The 18,072-nt window shown below is 40.5% G+C and overlaps 1 protein-coding gene across 9 annotated transcripts in view; it reads left to right on the forward strand.

The window, feature by feature from the left end:
* Positions 1-18,072, forward strand: part of grm3 (glutamate receptor, metabotropic 3) — a 197,798-nt gene that overhangs the window by 158,941 nt on the left and 20,785 nt on the right. For 7 of the 9 annotated variants that reach the window (XM_077595698.1, XM_077595701.1, XM_077595700.1 and 4 more), the window contains 3 exons: positions 2,738-2,838; positions 11,348-11,809; positions 11,882-12,025. In XM_077595698.1, the coding sequence (XP_077451824.1) occupies positions 11,495-11,809; positions 11,882-12,025 (459 nt within the window). In that variant the 5' untranslated portion in view covers positions 2,738-2,838; positions 11,348-11,494. Of the gene's footprint in view, positions 1-53; positions 189-2,737; positions 2,839-11,347; positions 11,810-11,881; positions 12,026-18,072 lie in introns of those variants that run through there. The other 2 variants (XM_077595703.1, XM_077595706.1) reach the window with 2 other exon arrangements.

Below are 18,072 nucleotides of genomic sequence, written 5' to 3' on the forward strand. Positions count from 1 at the left end.
AAATTGTGTTGAACTTTGATTGGTTTTGCCTCTCCTCATCGCAGGAAGGCATTTTTCGACGTTGTTTTTTTTGCGGCGGATGCTTGACGGTGTGTGTTTGAACTTTGCATGGATGCACGCGACATACGGACAGGTGGATCTGCTAGTTCCAATCCTTTTAAAGTGTCAACAAATTCCATTTTCTTCTTGTGAGTAGCGAGCGCTGGCGTCGCATTTGCATGAATATCGTCACGCCGCCCTTTCAATAGGCTTAACTTTGCCGCCTGTTAGAATGTGGCACACTTAAAATCAAACAAATGGGGTGTTGTGGAGGAAGTGTGACCTTGCTTTCTCCTTACTTTTTTAAAAAGAATGCGCAGTGATATGATGGATATTTGGGAATAACTGCAACATGAGGTGCACCTGCTCCTCTCGAAAATATTTTTCGGGTGCAGAATTGATTGGGGGGATTGTTGAGTTGCTGCCGTTGACGGTAATAGGCGTTTAAATCATTGGAATTACAGTAGCTGCTTCATGGCAATAATCATTTGATTGGACATCTGTCTTTCTGAAATAACATCAGTTTTAATGTTGGAAGTGGTAAAGTTGTGGTTAATTTGACAACCCACCTTTTTCGTCCATCATCGTCAAAGATCGTTTTTGACATTAAAAGCCTTAGAAATTATCACAAGAAAAAAAATCGTTCAAAAAAATTGGGAAAAATTGAATTTTATGATATTGTTAGCCAAGCAGCAAAAATGGCGAAATGATTCTTTTTCAGGAAAATAGAAAAAAAGCCAATATGATGATTACACAGTTTAATTCAGAGGTTAGAAATAAAAATACACCTTGACGGGAAAATATTGCCTCTTGTTATTAAAGGAATTTCAGGATAGGAAAGACAAAAATACAGCAGGCATTGCTACTTGCACAATGTAAATATATTTGTAGCTGCTCTCCCATTGGTTATTGCTTAGCATCTTCCTGACATCCCATTGGCTGGGATCACCTTTTTCTTAGTCAGTCTGACCAGGAACAAACATACGCTAAAGCACCAATAGTAAAATGGAGAACAACAAGCTAAATAGGTATCTTTTTACAGTTTACTCAATTTTTTATAACCTTTAAAAAACATGTTATGCTGTTGGTGGTCAGAGATTTAAAAAAAAAAAAGTCACAATGGAGTTTTTGTTGCAATTTATAGTCCGTAAAATACAGTAAATGGAAAACTCATCTCTAATTATGGAATTCTTGGGTTACCAAACTACTTCCAGAACCAATTAATTTCTCGAGTAGAACTAGTAAAATGTTTCTACCTTATGTTCTAATGTTACTGAAACATGGGTAAATTTTATGGTTTTGTCATTTTTGGAATTGTACAATTCTATATTTTTTTGGTTTTCGCCATGGGCGGCCTGGTAGCGCGAGTGGTCAGCGCGTCAGCCTCACAGCTCTGGGGTCCTGGGTTCGAATCCAGGTCATGTCCATCTGTGTGGAGTTTGCGTGTTCTCCCGGGCCTGCGTGGGTTTCCTCCGGGTACTCTAATTTCCTCCCACATTCCAAAAACATGCATGGTAGGCTGATTGGACACTCTAATTTGCCCCTAGGTAAGCGTCTGAGTGTGCATGGTTGTCCATCTCCTTGCGATTGGCTGGCCACCGTTTCAGGGTGTCCTTCGCCTCTTGCCCAGAGACAGCTGGGATTGGCTCCAGCACCCCCCGCACCCCTAATGCGGATAAAGCAGTTCAGAAAATGAGATGAGATGAGATGGTTTTCCCCATGAGGCACAAAAAAGGGAAGAGGGAAAAAACACCTGCCTTTTTTTGTTTTATCTATATTTTTTGTGTATATGTTTCTTGAACAGAGTAAAGGGGGTCAAACAAGGTGTAAGAGTGGCTGTGACTAGTATTTAATGCATTTGTTAAACCTTGAAAATACACTTCTGCGAGAATACGTGTGCGTTCAGCATAATGTGTGTTCAAAGATTGTTTATTTATGTGCGAGTGGGCGAGTCTGCAACGCGGCCTTGTGTTTCAGCACTTTTGCGCCGGTGAATATGCTTACAGGAGCTCCTGTTGGAGCACATCTGTGATGATGATGATGATGATGATGTGTGCGAGTGCACGTGTAGGTGCGCCCGCCTGGCCTTGTAGATTTCACGCAACGCATCTCTCCTGTCGGTATGCGGTACACGCCTTTCCTACAATAGGAATGGAGCAGACGTGCTCGTTTAAAAACCCTGGCTTGCCGTTGCATCATTTTTTGTTGCTGGCGAAAGCACATCATGCGTTGGTAAATAAAAAGGAATAATGATGGATAAAAGAGAATTGTTGCTAGGGTTGTTTTTTTTACCCATTTTTTTTCAAAACAGGGGACACTAAGATATGTTTTACTTGTATTTATTTATTCATTCATTTTCTGTACTACCTCAAAAGGGTCGCAGGGGTGCTGGAGCCAATCCCAGCCCAGCAGGGAACACCCTGGATTGATCGCCTGCCGATCACTGGGCAGACGAGACTGACAACTATTCACACGCATACTCATAGGGACATTTTAGCGCACAATTAGATTAGGATGTTTTCGGATGTGGTAGAAAACCGGCCTACCCGAAGAAAACCCATGCAAGCTCATGTGAGGCAGATGCGCTAACCTCTTGTCCACTGAGCTGTGTATATATATTTTTTTATATATATATAATTGTGTTTTATTGGTAATCCTTTTATGCACAATTGTGATTTCTATTTTTTAACCCTTCCAGGCCACTCACTTAACCCATTGCGTGCCATTGACGGTGCAGGACGTCCAATCCATTTTGACTGAGAGGAGCAAATAAACTTCCGTTGTCAAGAGCTTGAAAACGTAAGTTACAGAAATTGACACTACTACTATAACTATATATTGTAGCCTGTTTTCATTCTTTTTGCATTTGTGTTGCAGCTACTTGCATTCGTGTTGTGGGGAATTGGGGTTTATGCCGTGGCTATTTTATTGTATTCATGCTTTGTCCAATTTGCTTTTTCCTTTTGACAAAGCATTTGGACGATATAGTTTTTATCAATTCTCGGCCAAGTTGAAGCTTAACAAGCCTAAATCACACTTCGCCTCATCCAAATATCAAGTATCCTCCAAGTGTTAAAATCAAGTTCTTTAAAAATCACTCAGTTGTATCTAACACATTGCAGCCATGCCGTAATTATAACATTAAATTAATTACCTCGGAGGCTTCCTTGAGTGCTCTCTGCTTTTCAAGGTTTTTTTAGGGGTTTGGGGGTTTTCTATGTATTTTTGAGTACTTTTGTGTGCTGTTTTTTTCTGTTTTCATGAAGAGTGCCTGAAGACCGTGGCTGCTTCCGCCACACTCACGCAAAAACAAACATACACAAATAGGGTTTGAGGTATGAATGCTTTGATTTTTTTTTTAAATCGCACATCAGTGTGTCAGTATTTAACTCCACCTACCATTGACAAGAATAGACGTCCAAAACAGTTCAACTGGAAGATCTGGCTATGAATACTCATCTTTCCGTGCCATTGATGGCGCTAGACGTGGAATCCGTTTTGATTGGGAGGGTTGGAAGCGGTCGTTTGCGTCTTAAATTTTGGATGAGGCGAGTGGGGAGTGTATGTGTGTATCATCATCTCTCAAGTAAATAAACAGTGAGACATTTGCCGCCTGTCCACAGCTGAGGCGGCGTGGGGCCTGAGAGAACCAAATGTTGTCAGCTGGCTATGAACCTAATTGGACCAAAGGGTGCAGAAGTGGGTCACTGTTTGTATTGGGAAAAGACATTATGATAAGAAGCACAATCCACTGAGACACTTTCTCATCTTAGAAATCCACAGTTCTGATGGTACTGATAGTCATTGCCATGTGTGTACATTTGCTACTATTTCATTGTTTACTTGGGTAAGACGATCGTTAATTTTCTTAACTTTCAAGTGATTTCAGAAACTTGTTACCGAATATGGGGTACTCGGTCGTTTGATCGCCGGTCTTTTGGTCGCCCGGAAGGTTATTGATAATTACCATTTAAATCGTTGCTCAAATTCCCTAAATACAAACTGTGAATTATTATTTAGTCATACTTAATGCCCTATTAATTATTAGGCTAAAGAAAAGTTCCAAATTTCCCGTACTTTTATTGTGTTTTGTTGGAGAACTTGTTAAGACCCTGACTGACGTAGCTTCTTAAAGGGACAACGCATGTACATACAAACTCTTCTACACTCACACGTCCGCTCAGTGAAACTGCTCAGGGCCATTGTTGGCTTTGATTGATGCGTTCCGTGTTGTTTTACCTTGTTTTGTCGCCGGTCTTTTGGTCGCCCGTTGTTTGGGTCCGGGCGACCAAAAGGCCGCGACCAAAAGTACGGCAATCAAAAGACCGGCGACCAAACGACCGCACACGGAATATGGAATATATATGTTTTAAGGTCAAGCGACCATTCACGATCACACTCATCCTTAAGGGCAATTTAGAGTGTCCAATCAGCCTACTATGCATATTTTTGGAATGTGGGGGAGGTACCTGGAGTAAACCCATGCAGGCCCAGGAAGAAATTGCAAACTCCACACAGGTGGACTGACCTGGATTTGAACCCAGGACCCCAGAGCTGTGAGGCCGACGTGCTAACCACTCTAGCCGCCTTGACTATTTTAGTTTTCCTGGAATTCAGAGTGGGTTAACCCTTCCCCACTTCATTTAAAAAGAGTCTGATTTCAGCCGGGCCAAATTGGAATGCCGTGTTGTCCATAGCACAAATGGTATCAAGACATGCTGGCAGATTTGATAGCAATCCTCACAAGCGTACTGTGTAAAACTGCTGATATTACTGCAGATTAGATGACACCACCTTGCTCTGCAAATGTCTTAATGTAATGGAGTGCCTGTGGCCCCTCTGTCATTCTGCATCGCGTAGCGCCGACATGAATCAAGCGGAAGCCAGCGGCCAAACGTTTGAATGATGCCTTCACCATAGCTTCCAGGGTCATTACGTGACATTTAAGTTGATACATTTCACCCGCAGATGGCTAATTCTGCCTTTGACGAGCCGGCTGTCACCCAGATGATGGACTACTTGTCTGAATGATTTTTTTTTTTCTTCTTCTTTTTCTTCGTCATTTTTGAAGGTCTGCCAAAATGGGAGGGATTCCTAAAAATTGGAGCATAGACAATGGCCAGACATTTGACATCTCTTACTGCACAAAAATAGTCGCCACCTTTATCTTCACATTACGGTTTTGAAGGTCATGGACTAGAAACTGGTCAAGGTCTTTAAATGTGGCACTTGAGACTTGCTCCCGTATTACTAAAATGTCCATGTTACCTGGACAAAAACCATGCAAGCATAAGGGAGAAAATGAAAAGTTCACTCAGGAACCCACTGGGGATTGAACCCTTGATTTCAGAACATTGAGGCAGACATGCCACCCACTCTTCCACCGTTCTACCCCATTCAAAGGACTTTATTATTCCCTTCAGAACTTCAACAGTTTGTCCAAACGACAAAGAGTCATCTGACATTGACTAGCGACCAGTCCATTGTTTGTCTGTCTGTACTTACATTGACTCAGAAGCACTTTGTAATCTGATATCGAATGGCGACCAGTCTGTTGTTTGTCTATATATGGTCTAAGATCGACCGGCGACCGTCTGTTGTTTGTTCATAGATGTCTTACGTTTGTGATCTGACATTGACTGGAGACCCGGCCATTGTTTGTCTTCGTGCACCCTGACAGTGAATGGCTCAGAAAAGCCTTTGAGGGAAAAAAACAACCAAGCATATCTTGTATGTACACTGCAATAAAATCTGCAACCCGCCGGGCTTCATTCACTGCGGTCGTCCGGGCATCGACCCACCGTGCTTGCGTTTCCTGCCGGTTAGGGGAGGAGATGTGGTGCAAAGTGGAAAGAAAACAGGAAACATAAGAAGGCAATGTGAACGTCATGTGTCCATCAAGCACTCTTCATTTCTGACTATTTGTTTCTCTTTGAGAGGTGTTACGCCATGGTCAATTGGCCCCTAACCGCTTCCTTTGGCTCGCCTCTACGTTTTAATTACTGACGCAAAGACAGGATAATTATGAAATTAAAAAAAGAAGAAAAAAAAACAAGAATGTGCACATAGACTATGGATGTGTATTTATTTATCAAGAGTAGTATGTGGTTATGCAATAACTTTTTTGATTCTGTGCAATCCTCCCTTGAAAATCCTTGCCAGCCAGGGGGTCTATTTATTTAGATCTGCCATCTTGCATCTGCTGTAATGCATTCAGGTGTTCAGTGGTTTTACTCATTGGCTGCCATCCATGGTGCTAGGCGCCCAAACTTAAGGGGTGGAGCATCGCAGTATTTTAACACTGCTAGACTAAATAATTGCTCTAGTGGTCTAAAGCGGTCCTGGGAGAAAAAAAGTTTGATGCAATGAGTTTGAGCTGAAGTAACTAATCCGTTTTTACAGTGTCCAAACCAAGTATAAGGTGGTTTCTGTTTTTCTGAAATGAGGCGCATCCAAATCAATGAATGGGAAGTTTCACAAGTAGTCCCACTTTGAAACTCAATCGGAGCGGCTGATTGGTCAAAATGGAACCTCACATTATTTCTGCAAGTTCTGCAAAATTTAAATAATGTATATGTAATGGAAAAAAAAGTGCTCCAATTAGCTGGCTTTTGCACTTTGGGGGGTCCAATGAACACACGTTTATGCTGTCGAGCCACTTTCGAGGCATTGTTCACAGCCTCAGATGATTTTATATAACATCAATAGGACTCTCACGCAAAGTTTTGCTGTTTTTGGAGGATGTGTCATGCGCATCGCGTCTCCTGTGAGGAAAGACGAGTTGGTTATACAAATCTCACTTGAAATGTCTTGTTAGCGCTTCATTTCTTTCTGAAATGGTCCTTTAAGGGGGTGTGCTTAGCATTTCAGACTTGAGGAGCAGAGAGAAGAGGGAGGTGGCAAGACATAGAAATAGTCTGCTTTTAGGTCAAATCCTGAGAGAAGGCGCAGAGGTGTGCGTGTGGGGGCGGATGTTTGTCTTTGCGTGTGTGTCGTATTACAGGGGAGAGTGGTAAAGATTTGGCAGCCTCCTGGAGAGAAATCTCCACTGCCTCCATCCAAAAGCTTTCATCCTTCGACCTGCCCACACGCACACACATACGGAGATTCCGGTCCAAGCCTTTATGATACAGAAGGCTTTTTCTGAAAGCCAGGTATCTTCCTCTAACATGCGCTTATCAAAATATCCCAAGGGGAAAGAATTATGCCACGCAGCTCTGATTTCTAGCCAAGATCAAATTATTCTGTTATGTCGAAATGTTTGATGGTTGGAGAGTGGTTAGCATATCGCCTCACAGTTCTGAGTTCGAGGGTTCGATCCCAGATCCAGACCTTTCTGTTGGGGTTTAGGGGGTCCCCTGCTTGGTGCCCATAGTTGGCTCGAAAAGGCATCCATTGCCATCAATTGCACTGAAACGTGATGGTTCATGTGGTTATACCCGTATTTTGGGCAAATGGGATTTGGGGGTGAGGCTAAATCGTGACCTTTCGATTCCATTGGCTGATTGCAACCTTCATGTTTGACTTGCACTTGCCCGTCATTATCATGCAGGCCAGACTTGACCAGCTCAATCACATCAATTTTCTGTGTAAGAAGTAGATGATAGAATTCAAGACGTCCCGGCCTTTTTGCTGCATTGATTGTGACCTTTTGTGCACCACAAGTCATTGATTCCACAATTCAACTTTGCAGTGCATTAAGGAACCTGTTATTAAGCATCCCGAACATGAAAAGATCCTCTTTCAGCTAGTCTAAAAATATATATTTTTTCTTTAAAGACAAGCACATTTTGTGAAAAATTGACTTTTTAAGTGCTTGTATACAAATAACAGTCTCTCAGGTACATGCCCACACATCAAGTGAGAAATTAAACAACCAAGTACATTTTTGCTCAAAATATGTCACTTTGTTTTAGCCAGTTAAAATAGTTAACGGTTAGCCATTTTCAGACAGACTTTAGTATTACTGTACCGGATCATGTTCAAAAAACTTCAAATACCGTAATTACTCGAATATAACGCGCACTCGAAAATAACACGCAGGTATAACTTTGGGCCAAAAAAATCTGGAAAAACGCAGTACTCGAATATAGTGCGCACCTAAAATTTCCCGCTGACGAAAATCAGAAATCTTACCTTTTTTTCTTCGTTTCACGATTGTTTTGTTCAAACAAATTTATTCATTAGAATCCTTCAAATGAAGAGTTCCTCTCTCTCTTTGTCTGTCCTCTCATACATCTCTTCGTTGAGAATCCTATCAACGTCCACGCTTCCTTCATCCACTTCCTCTTCCTCCCACAACACATCATCCAATTGGCTTTACGAGATGACGTAAAATCCGTGCGTCAAAGTGAGTTTGACAATGCTTTTTTCGATCGAAAATTTGTAATTTATTTTAGTTATTGATTATAACACTGAACTGAGAGAGGGTGAACTGAGACGGGTACGAGGCTAGAGGGGGGCAGTGGTGGTCTCGGCTTTACGAGATGACGTAAAATCCGTGCGTCGGCTTCACGAGATGACGTAAAATCCGTGCGTCGGCTCTACGAGATGACGTAAAATCCGTGCGTCAAAGTGAGTTTGACAATGCTTTTTTCGATCGAAAATTTGTAATTTATTTTATTCAATTCAATTTCAATTCAATTTATTTGGCAAGAAAAAGCACCAGGCTAAGGGCCATGTAACAAGACCAAAAAAAAAAAAAAAAAAAAAAAAAAAAAATTGTTATTGATTATAACACGCACCCCCAACTATTGGAATTAATTATATAGCAAAAATGTGCGTGTTATATTCGAGTAATTACGGTAGTTGTTAAGGATGAATAGTACATAAATAATAAAGGAATAAAGTTGTTTCTTTGAGCTCGGTTTTATAATTTGGAGATAGAATTCATCTCTTGGGCTCAAATCTTTACTCTTTGACTCTCGTTGAAAGCTTTTTGAATTCCAGTATTACCTTTTAGAGCACTCTAAGAGAGCAAACTTTAACTAGAAATTCCTTTTCTGACCTCTGTGACCTATGACATTTGACCTCATTACCGAAAAAATGGAATCACCTCTTTCGTTTTATATTGCTAACATATCCCAAAGGTTGTATGATCATCACTTTACTCGTTCATCAATTATCTTGAACAAAATCATACACAAAGAAGAAAAAATACACTTATGAGACTGAGTACATGAGCTCAGCTTTTGTAGGTTTCACCTACTAGTGTGGCCACAACAAAAAAAGATCGTAAAATTGTTGCTAGTCCCTTTTTTTGGAATAATAGTTCCAACATTGATTGAAAAAGTCACTTTGTGCACAGCACTCAATAGCCAGTCTTTTTTCTCCTCTCTTTCGGACATCCTATTTCCTAACCTGTCCATATTTTACGGCACTAGTGTCAAAGTGGCGGCCCGGGGGCCAAATCTGGCCCGCCGCATCATTTTGTGTGGCCCGAGTGAGTGCCAACTTTCTGTTTTAGGATCAAATTCAAATGAAGATTATAGATGTTTATTATATTTCCTCATTTTCCCCTTTTTAAATCAATAATTGCAATTTTTTATCCCTTTTTTTTCTTTTGGTGTTTTAGGTCAAAAAAGCATTTTGTAAAATCTAAAAATAAATATTTAACAATATTTTCGGCTTCCCACTTTAATATAGAATATAATTAAAAGAAAATTTGTTTCCATTTGAAATGAAAAACAAATGATTATTAGATGTTTTCCCTTACTAAGAAAAAAATGTTCAAATATACAGTTTTATATCTATAAAAAAACTGAATATTTAGGGCTTTTGATCCAGTTCTTATAATCCAATTTAAAAAAAATCTAAATATTATATCTAAAATGGTCCGGCCCAAATGAAATGGAGTTGATGTTTAATGCCAAATGAAATGGAGTTGATGTTAATGCGGCCCGCGAACCAACCCGAGTTTGACACCCTTGTTTTACGGTATCCTGGTTTCACCCAAAATACCTCAAGAAGAATCGACTGGCTATTGATTTCCAATGGCTACATTCTCAAGGTGTTTGTGCTGTGTTCCGCTCGATTAAAGCTATTTGTGAAAGTCTGAGATGGCATTAGTCGAGATGGCAGCCAAAAACGCAGCCTCTGATAGCTTTGATTGAGTCGTGAACTTGGTAGTATCAGATGTCCTTGTTGCACGCTCGCCGGAGGAGAGTGGAGTGTTGCAAGCAAAAATCAGATTAGAGCAGCTTTCCTGATTTGTACTATGAGAAGTCTCATGTATCAAGCAGCCATCTAAGCTGGCTTATCCAGATACGACACACACAGCCTGAAGAACAAGAAGACTGACCGTCTGATCAAAAGGATAGCTGATTGGAGATCACCAAGGCGCAATCTCCAAACAAATCTAAATCCTTGTTAGTCATGCTTACCTTCTCTCTGATATTAAGTGTTCTGTATCTTGAGGGGTACATTGTGTCTATATGAGACCGTCTAAAGGGCCGGAAAATTTCACAATGCGTGCGGATATTACATTGGTTTCGGTTGTACAGTCCAATTAACACCATTGTGGAGCAGCTTGTAAGGAGTTTTTACACACGAACTAAATGATACAATCTTGTTAGATCACTTGTGTCAAAGTGGCGGCTAGGGGGCCAAATCTGGCCCGCCGCATCATTTTGTGTGGCCCGGGAAAGTAAATCATGAGTGCCGACTTTCTGTTTTAGGATCAAATTAAAATGAAGAGTATAGATGTATATTAAATTTCCTGATTTTCCCCCTTTTAAATCAATAATTATAATTTTTTAATCCATTTTTTCTGTGTTTTTAGTTCAAAAATCATTTTGTAAAATCTAAAAAAAATATATATAAAAAAGCTAAAATGAACATTGTTTTAGATATAGAAAAAACTGAATATTAAGGGCTTTTAATTCAGTTCTTTTAATCCATTTATTAAAAAAAATCTAAATATTATATCTAAAATGGTTCGGCCCACATGAAATGGAGTTGACGTTAACGCGGCCCGCGAACCAACCGGAGTCTGACACCCCTGTGTTAGATTGTTCAAAAATAAGTCTCACACAGATCCAAAACTGTTGAAATTGTACAATGATTCTGAATGTAACCGTTCACCTCTGCATAGTTGAAACTGAGGACATTGTTAAAGTTAAGGATTCCAGCAAAGGGCGTGTGAATCAATGGATAAAAGACTCCTTGTTCTCTGACATGACATGACTTGACGTGAATGGTTCGCGGTCTGGGTTGGCTGGGATAGGCTCCAGCACCCCCTGCAACCCTTGTGAGGATGAGCAATTTTGACTTTGAAGTCGAGGATGACGAGTTGTCTTCTTTCCTGCAGGACTGACATCCTCATGGTGTGTCCTTCTCTCCTCGTCCCCCTGGACTGTTTCATGGACCTCCGAGTGACCCCCTCCGCCCCACCCTTAGCCCCTCACCCCTAACCTTTCTCTCCTTCACCCGATCCCCTCGCCTCAACACGTCAACCATGGTGTCCCGTGCCTTCGTGGTGGTGACGATGATGTGTCGAGGCGTCCTGCTGTCCGTGGGAGACCCCCCACCGTCCCGCCGGGAGATCCGCATGGAGGGGGACCTGGTCCTGGGTGGCCTGTTCCCCGTGCACGAGAAAGGCGGCGGCATGGAAGAGTGCGGTCGAGTCAACAAGGGCCGAGGCATCCAACGACTTGAGGCCATGCTGTTCGCCATCGACGCCATCAATGGCGACCGCCACCTGTTGCCCGGCGTCACCCTTGGCGTGCACATCCTGGACACGTGCTCAAGGGATACCTATGCACTGGAGCAGGTGGCCGTCAAGGCGATAACGTTGCTTTGGTCGGCGAAGACGCTGAATTTCACCCGGGTATTTTTTTTGCAGGCGCTGGAGTTTGTGCGGGCGTCGCTCACCAAGGTGGACGACTCGGAGTTCATTTGTCCGGACGGCTCGTACGCTCTGCAGGACGACAGCCCGCTCGCCATCGCGGGCGTCATCGGAGGTTCTTTCAGTAGCGTCTCCATACAGGTGACAATATAGCGTGAAATGGTAACTTTGGTCTTTTCTGTCATTTGTGTCATGGACTGCGGTCACTATAGTGGACGTTAACTTACCTCATTCTTTCGCATCCATGTGTTACGATCCACCGTGACCGGACGTTTCGTCGAAAGACGTTTGGTCGAACGGACGTTTGGTAGAACGGACGTTTGGTAGAACGGACGTTTGGTAGAACGGACGTTTGGTAGAACGGACGTTTGGTAGAACGGACGTTTGGTAGAACGGACGTTTGGTAGAACGGACGTTTGGTAGAACGGACGTTTGGTAGAACGGACGTTTGGTAGAACGGACGTTTGGTCGCTGGGTTTGCTCGCTGTCAAATTATGACAGATAGTTTACTGTTGATATTTTGATATTAGATATTTAGAAATTAAACTCACTCTCTCTCTCATGATTATAATTTTGACAGCTGGTTTCAACAGTAACAACCCGGCAACCAAACGTCCGTTCTACCAAACGTCCCTTCTACCAAACGTCCGTTCTACCAAACGTCCGTTCTACCAAACGTCCGTTCGACCAAACGTCCGGTCGACCAAACGTCCGGTCGACCAAACGTCCGGTCGACCAAACGTCCGGTCGACCAAACGTCCGGGGACCAAACGTCTTTCGACGAAACGTCCGAGTACCACGATCCACGATCCACGGATGCACGTTTGAACCCCAAAACAGACGAATCGGACCAAGGAGGCGTGTAAAAAGTTTTATTCAAATCAAAACACATGCGAAACTCAACACAAAAAGGGTCTGTGACAAAAATACCATGACTATTCGTATATGAAAATGATTTGTCAATACATATTTAGACATTCTCAAAACGCTTTAATATTGCCATATACAATTTTGTTATATGAATTTCTCTTATACTCACACATTGATATGTTATTATTATAAATGACATTATTATTTCACAAACTAGTGTAGTTTTTCCTCATCGTAATCCCCCTGCAAACAACTTTTTATTTAGTTCGATTCCCACAGATCACAAGTTTATTATACCAAATATACTTTTTTTGCCTTATTATAACGGCCTTTTTCTTGTGATTCTCGTAAAACATCTTCCCTCGTAAATTTTTATCCTCTTCAAATTCCCTTAATATCGCACTTTAAGCGGTTCTATTTTTGAAGGGACGTATTCCATTTTTCTTTGGAGAGTTTGATACAAAAGAGATGCCCGTTTTTATGTATTTGGCTCCTAACGGCCGACTTGTTTGTCAACTTATGTGCCTTGTGAGGCTTCACTGCCGGTTATTTGGAGACGGTGCGCTGACCTTGGCTTCTTCCACTACCCCTCCTCTTCTTCTTCATCGAGTCACTTAAAACACCCGCGCGGCATCCCTGTTTCAGAGAATCATCTCTTTGTTGAGCCAAGTGCTGTACTAAAGATAGACAAAAGACAAATAGCCTGAATTCTACACTTTAGTATAGCGCACTCACTCTTAGCCGAAGCACCCTAATGTTTGAATTCCAATTCCCACGATCACTGATTCTTACACACTAATTAAATAATAGATTCTTGTGAGAGTATTCAAAAATAAACTCACTATTCAACACATCTATAATTATCAAAATTGTTTAAAAAAAAAATCTGTAACTTTGTGGATCGATTGAGGACGTAAAAAGAAGGAAAGGAGCCGTATGACTCAATGGATAAAAAATAATATGTAGATGAGTATACTATAGGACAGGGGTGTCAGACTCGGGTTGGTTCGCGGGCCGCGTTAATGTCAACTCGATTTCATGTGGGCTGGACCATTTTAGATAAACTTAGATAGACTTTTTATAAATGGATTAAAAGAACTGGATTAAAAGGCCTGAATATTCAGTTTTTTAATAGATCTAAAACAATGTTTATTTTAGCTTTTTTTATATATATTTTTAGATTTTCCAAAATGATTTTTGAACTAAAAACACAGAAAAAATGGATTAAAAATTACAATTATTGATTTAAAAGGGGGAAAATTAGGAAATGTAATATACATCTATACTATTCATTTTAATTTGATCCTAAAACAGAAAGTCAGCACTCATGACCACGCAAAATGATGCGGCGGGCCAGATTTGGCCCCCGGGCCGCCACTTTGACACGTGTGCTATAGGAAATTGAATGTGGGTATTCAAAATAAACTATCCCTATTCATGCACATCTATAATTATTGAAATTGTACAAAAAAATCAAACGTATCTAATGTTGTGGATCGATTGAGGACATAAAGGAAGGAAACGAGCCACATGATTATTATAAAGAGCCGTATAAATCACTTCCTGTTAATTTGGGGGCAATCCTAAAATACACAGCCAATGACAGCAAGGCTTTGGTAACCCATTGAAATTTCTTTCCACAATGTGATCATTAAACTAGGTTTAATCATCCAGAACACCAAAACAAACAATAGATTTGTAAACAAATTTACTGTCAGCCCTCCCAGTCAAAACGGTTTGGACAGCCACCACCTTTTGAATACCAGTCAAAGCGCTCTACTCCTTTTTCACATTGAAAGGCGTACATTTCAAACTCCCTCTCCATAATTACAGCACACACAGGTATCAGTCCTGCTGCACACGTATGTGCATGTGACACATTTCAAACAGAAACGGCTCACACGGCGCATCTCTACTGCACCAGTTTTTTTTTCTTCCTACAATGTATTTTCACCCCCGTCATCCACATGCGGGCACGTGCGGGGCGTTCAGGGGCAGCTAATGGAGCAACGCGCTTCTGACCTTCCCTGACATTTAAATCGGCGGCCAGTTTGAAAGCATTAAATCTGCCCACGATTTCATAAGGAGCTATCAATATGTCTGCGCATGTACCTTTATAGTCCGCTATTGCTAAAAGAAAAAGTGACACGTTGGGGTCATGGGAGGTCACAAATGTCAAAAAAAGAAGAATAAAAAAGCAAAAAATATATTTGCACACTTTTGATAATCTGGAAAACCCTTAACAAAAAAAAACACAAAAAAATATTCTGTATTTAAATTATTTTTGTTTGGCCACCATTGGTCATCTATTAAAAATTAAATGCCAAGTTGTGTGTGCTCAAACTTTTGCATGCCTTTGTACATTAAAAAATGTAAGCGATCAATAATTCTAGGAGAAATAAAAATGTATAGTATTTAACTTTAGGGGAAGTAGAAAACTATGACAACAAAGATATTGATTTTTAATAATAATTTAATAATTTTACCAAATTCATGCAAGAAAAAAACTGATTTTTTTAAATATTAGATAAAATTAAAATGTATAGTATATAACTTTAGGGGAAGTAGAAAACTATGACAACAAAGATATTGATTTTTAATAATAATGTAATAATTTTACCAAATTCATGCAAGAAAAAAACAGATTTTTTTTTAAATATTAGATAAAATTAAATGAATTATTACAGTATGATCACAATATATACAAAATTTCCAGAGTTTCATGTAATGGAGTATAATCAAGCACACAAATGATTACCAAATATTGTAGTGATTTCGAACTTTAAATCAAACAAACATACAAATATACTCTGGCCCGAAGTCAGTTGGGACAGGCTCCAGCACCCCCCGCCACCCTAATTATGATATAGCGGTTCATAAAATGAGATGAGATGAGACAAATATACAAAATATAATAACTCAATGCACATCCCAAACATCCGTAAATCGTACAGATATGCACTAATTAGTAAAAACTGATTGGCAAATTCCACGTTTGTGGCTCATGTTTCAGCCGCCATTTTTTATTGGCCTTCTAGTTGTGTTTGCATCTTCTTTCTTCGTTGCTTTTTCAGCTGCGCATGGTAAATAAATGCTGTGTTTATTTGCATGTTTGATCGTTTTTGTTTACATGTCTTTGAGGCCATCTGCGCATGTATGAGTGTGCTTGGGATACTTGCACTGCCTCATGATGGATGAGTCACTTCTGTAGGAACTGTTTATGCGAGGGATGATTTAGGGATCTGCATTAGCCACTTGATACATCTCAATTAGCTGCGAGGCCGTCCAAACCCATTTTTAAGCAATGCAAACTAAAAAGCCACTTTAAGAGAGCAGTTTTCCACCTAAGCAGCCAAATTCAAAGCATCGCCGTATTTGGTGGAGTTCCCTCATAGCACAAAATGTCATCGCTTTCTCCTACCCTGTTAGTCGGCTAGGCTAAACTGTTAGTAGGTTAGAGGAAAATTCTTTCTTCTAACCATTAAACCTCATTCTACCAAATGTATTTCTTATTCCTGACTACTGCGATCTTTGATCTCTTACCCATAAATGATAATAGAATATTTCTTTTTCCACCCTGTCCTAGGAATATTTACATGTATGTGCAATTACAATACTGTATGTGTCCACCGCAAAATTCGAAAAAACGCAAAAACCGCAAAGTGTAGAAAATCGCGAAAAACGGGAGAATACCGCAAAAATTTTACCGTGGTAGGCCCCCGACTATCGCTGTGCACCGCAAAATTTGAAAAAACGCGATGTGTCAAAAATCGTGTAAACGGGGGAATACCGCGAAAAATTTACCGCGTTTGTCCCCGGACTATCGCTGTGCACCGCAAAATTCGAAAAATCGCGAAAAACGGGGGGAATACCGCGAAAACTTTACCTCGGTAGTCCCCCGACTATCGCTGTTGTAAACATATTATAGTTTGTACTCTACTAGTCAGAAGAGTCTCGGTTTTGTGATTAATATGATCGAACTACATTTAATGAAGATTCTATGCTGAATTGGGAGAAATTCTAAAGGATTCCAATTTGTTTCCCTCCCACTATAATTATGTGATTTATTATGCAAATCTAAAATCAGACTTTTACTATATAAAAACTCTGTGTGTGTGTGTGTGTGTGTGTGTGTGTGTGTGTGTGTGTGTGTGTGTGTGTGTGTGTGTGTGTGTGTGTGTGTGTGTGTGTGTGTGCGTGCGTGCGTGCGTGCGTGCGTGCGTGCGTGCGTGCGTGCGTGCGTGCGTGCGTGCGTGCGTGCGTGCGTGCATGGGTGTGTCTTTTCACTTCCTACTGGTATCTTCATCCAATCACATTATGCATGACTGCCGTCGGCGGCAACTTTCCAAATGTATTGACATTTTATCTTTGAAGCGGGATAAAAATGCATTAATTAAAGGATCTTTTTTATGGGTTTTACACTCCAAGGTTTTTTTTTTTTTTTGATGACGGGCCAGCAGTCATTTTTGATCAAACTTTCATTAACGTGTTTAATTAAAAAGCTACACACACAAGGCAGCACTGGCCAATGCAAAGCAGTGAGAAGAGAAACACAAGCAGAGTGTGTGCTTGTAAACGTCCATTCACTGAATAATTCCATATTTGATGTGTTTTGACATTAGTGAAACACATCATTAGCTCCTCCGTGTCTTTATTTGGAGTGTGACAAGAAGGATTTCTTACAAAGACATTTGGGGGGGCTTTATGGCCACTGTTTTGTTACAAAGGCTTTGCTTTTCATGTTTGTGTTTTGTTTTATGTTCCCTTTGGGCCGTATTAGAGAGCTGTGAAGAAAGTGAAAGATATATACCAGTTTTATCGCACGTTTTTACCACATGAAATCAACATTCGACAACTAGCCAGGGATGTTAAAATGGCTTTTAGAGAATTAATGGCGAGAGTCAGTCGCATGATCGGAATCGAGTAAGAAAAAAAACATCAGGTTTTTAAAATGTATTTATTTACGTTTAAAAATGAACTCGTTGACAGCGGTAGACATGGTTTAACAGTTTGATTGACAGCTCATGGTCAAACTGCATTCGACATCAATGACAGTGTAACGTGATCACTCAATGCTAATATTGAGTTGAAATATATTTGTTGTCTATAACTGCCAATAGCAGTGAAAGAGGATGGATATAAACAATAGGTGGTTATTTTTGTGTTTTGGGGGGGCAACAAAAACATGTTTCCTTTAGTGGTGAATGAGCTTTCAGAAAAAAATGTATATAAATATACTTTAATGTAAATGTTTTATTATTCTTTTGCAAAATCATATAGAAAAATCTCAAACATCGTCTTAAAGGTTAGTAACGAAC

Source organism: Stigmatopora argus, chromosome 3, assembly GCF_051989625.1.
Source record: "Stigmatopora argus isolate UIUO_Sarg chromosome 3, RoL_Sarg_1.0, whole genome shotgun sequence".
Classification (NCBI taxonomy): Eukaryota; Metazoa; Chordata; class Actinopteri; order Syngnathiformes; family Syngnathidae; genus Stigmatopora; species Stigmatopora argus.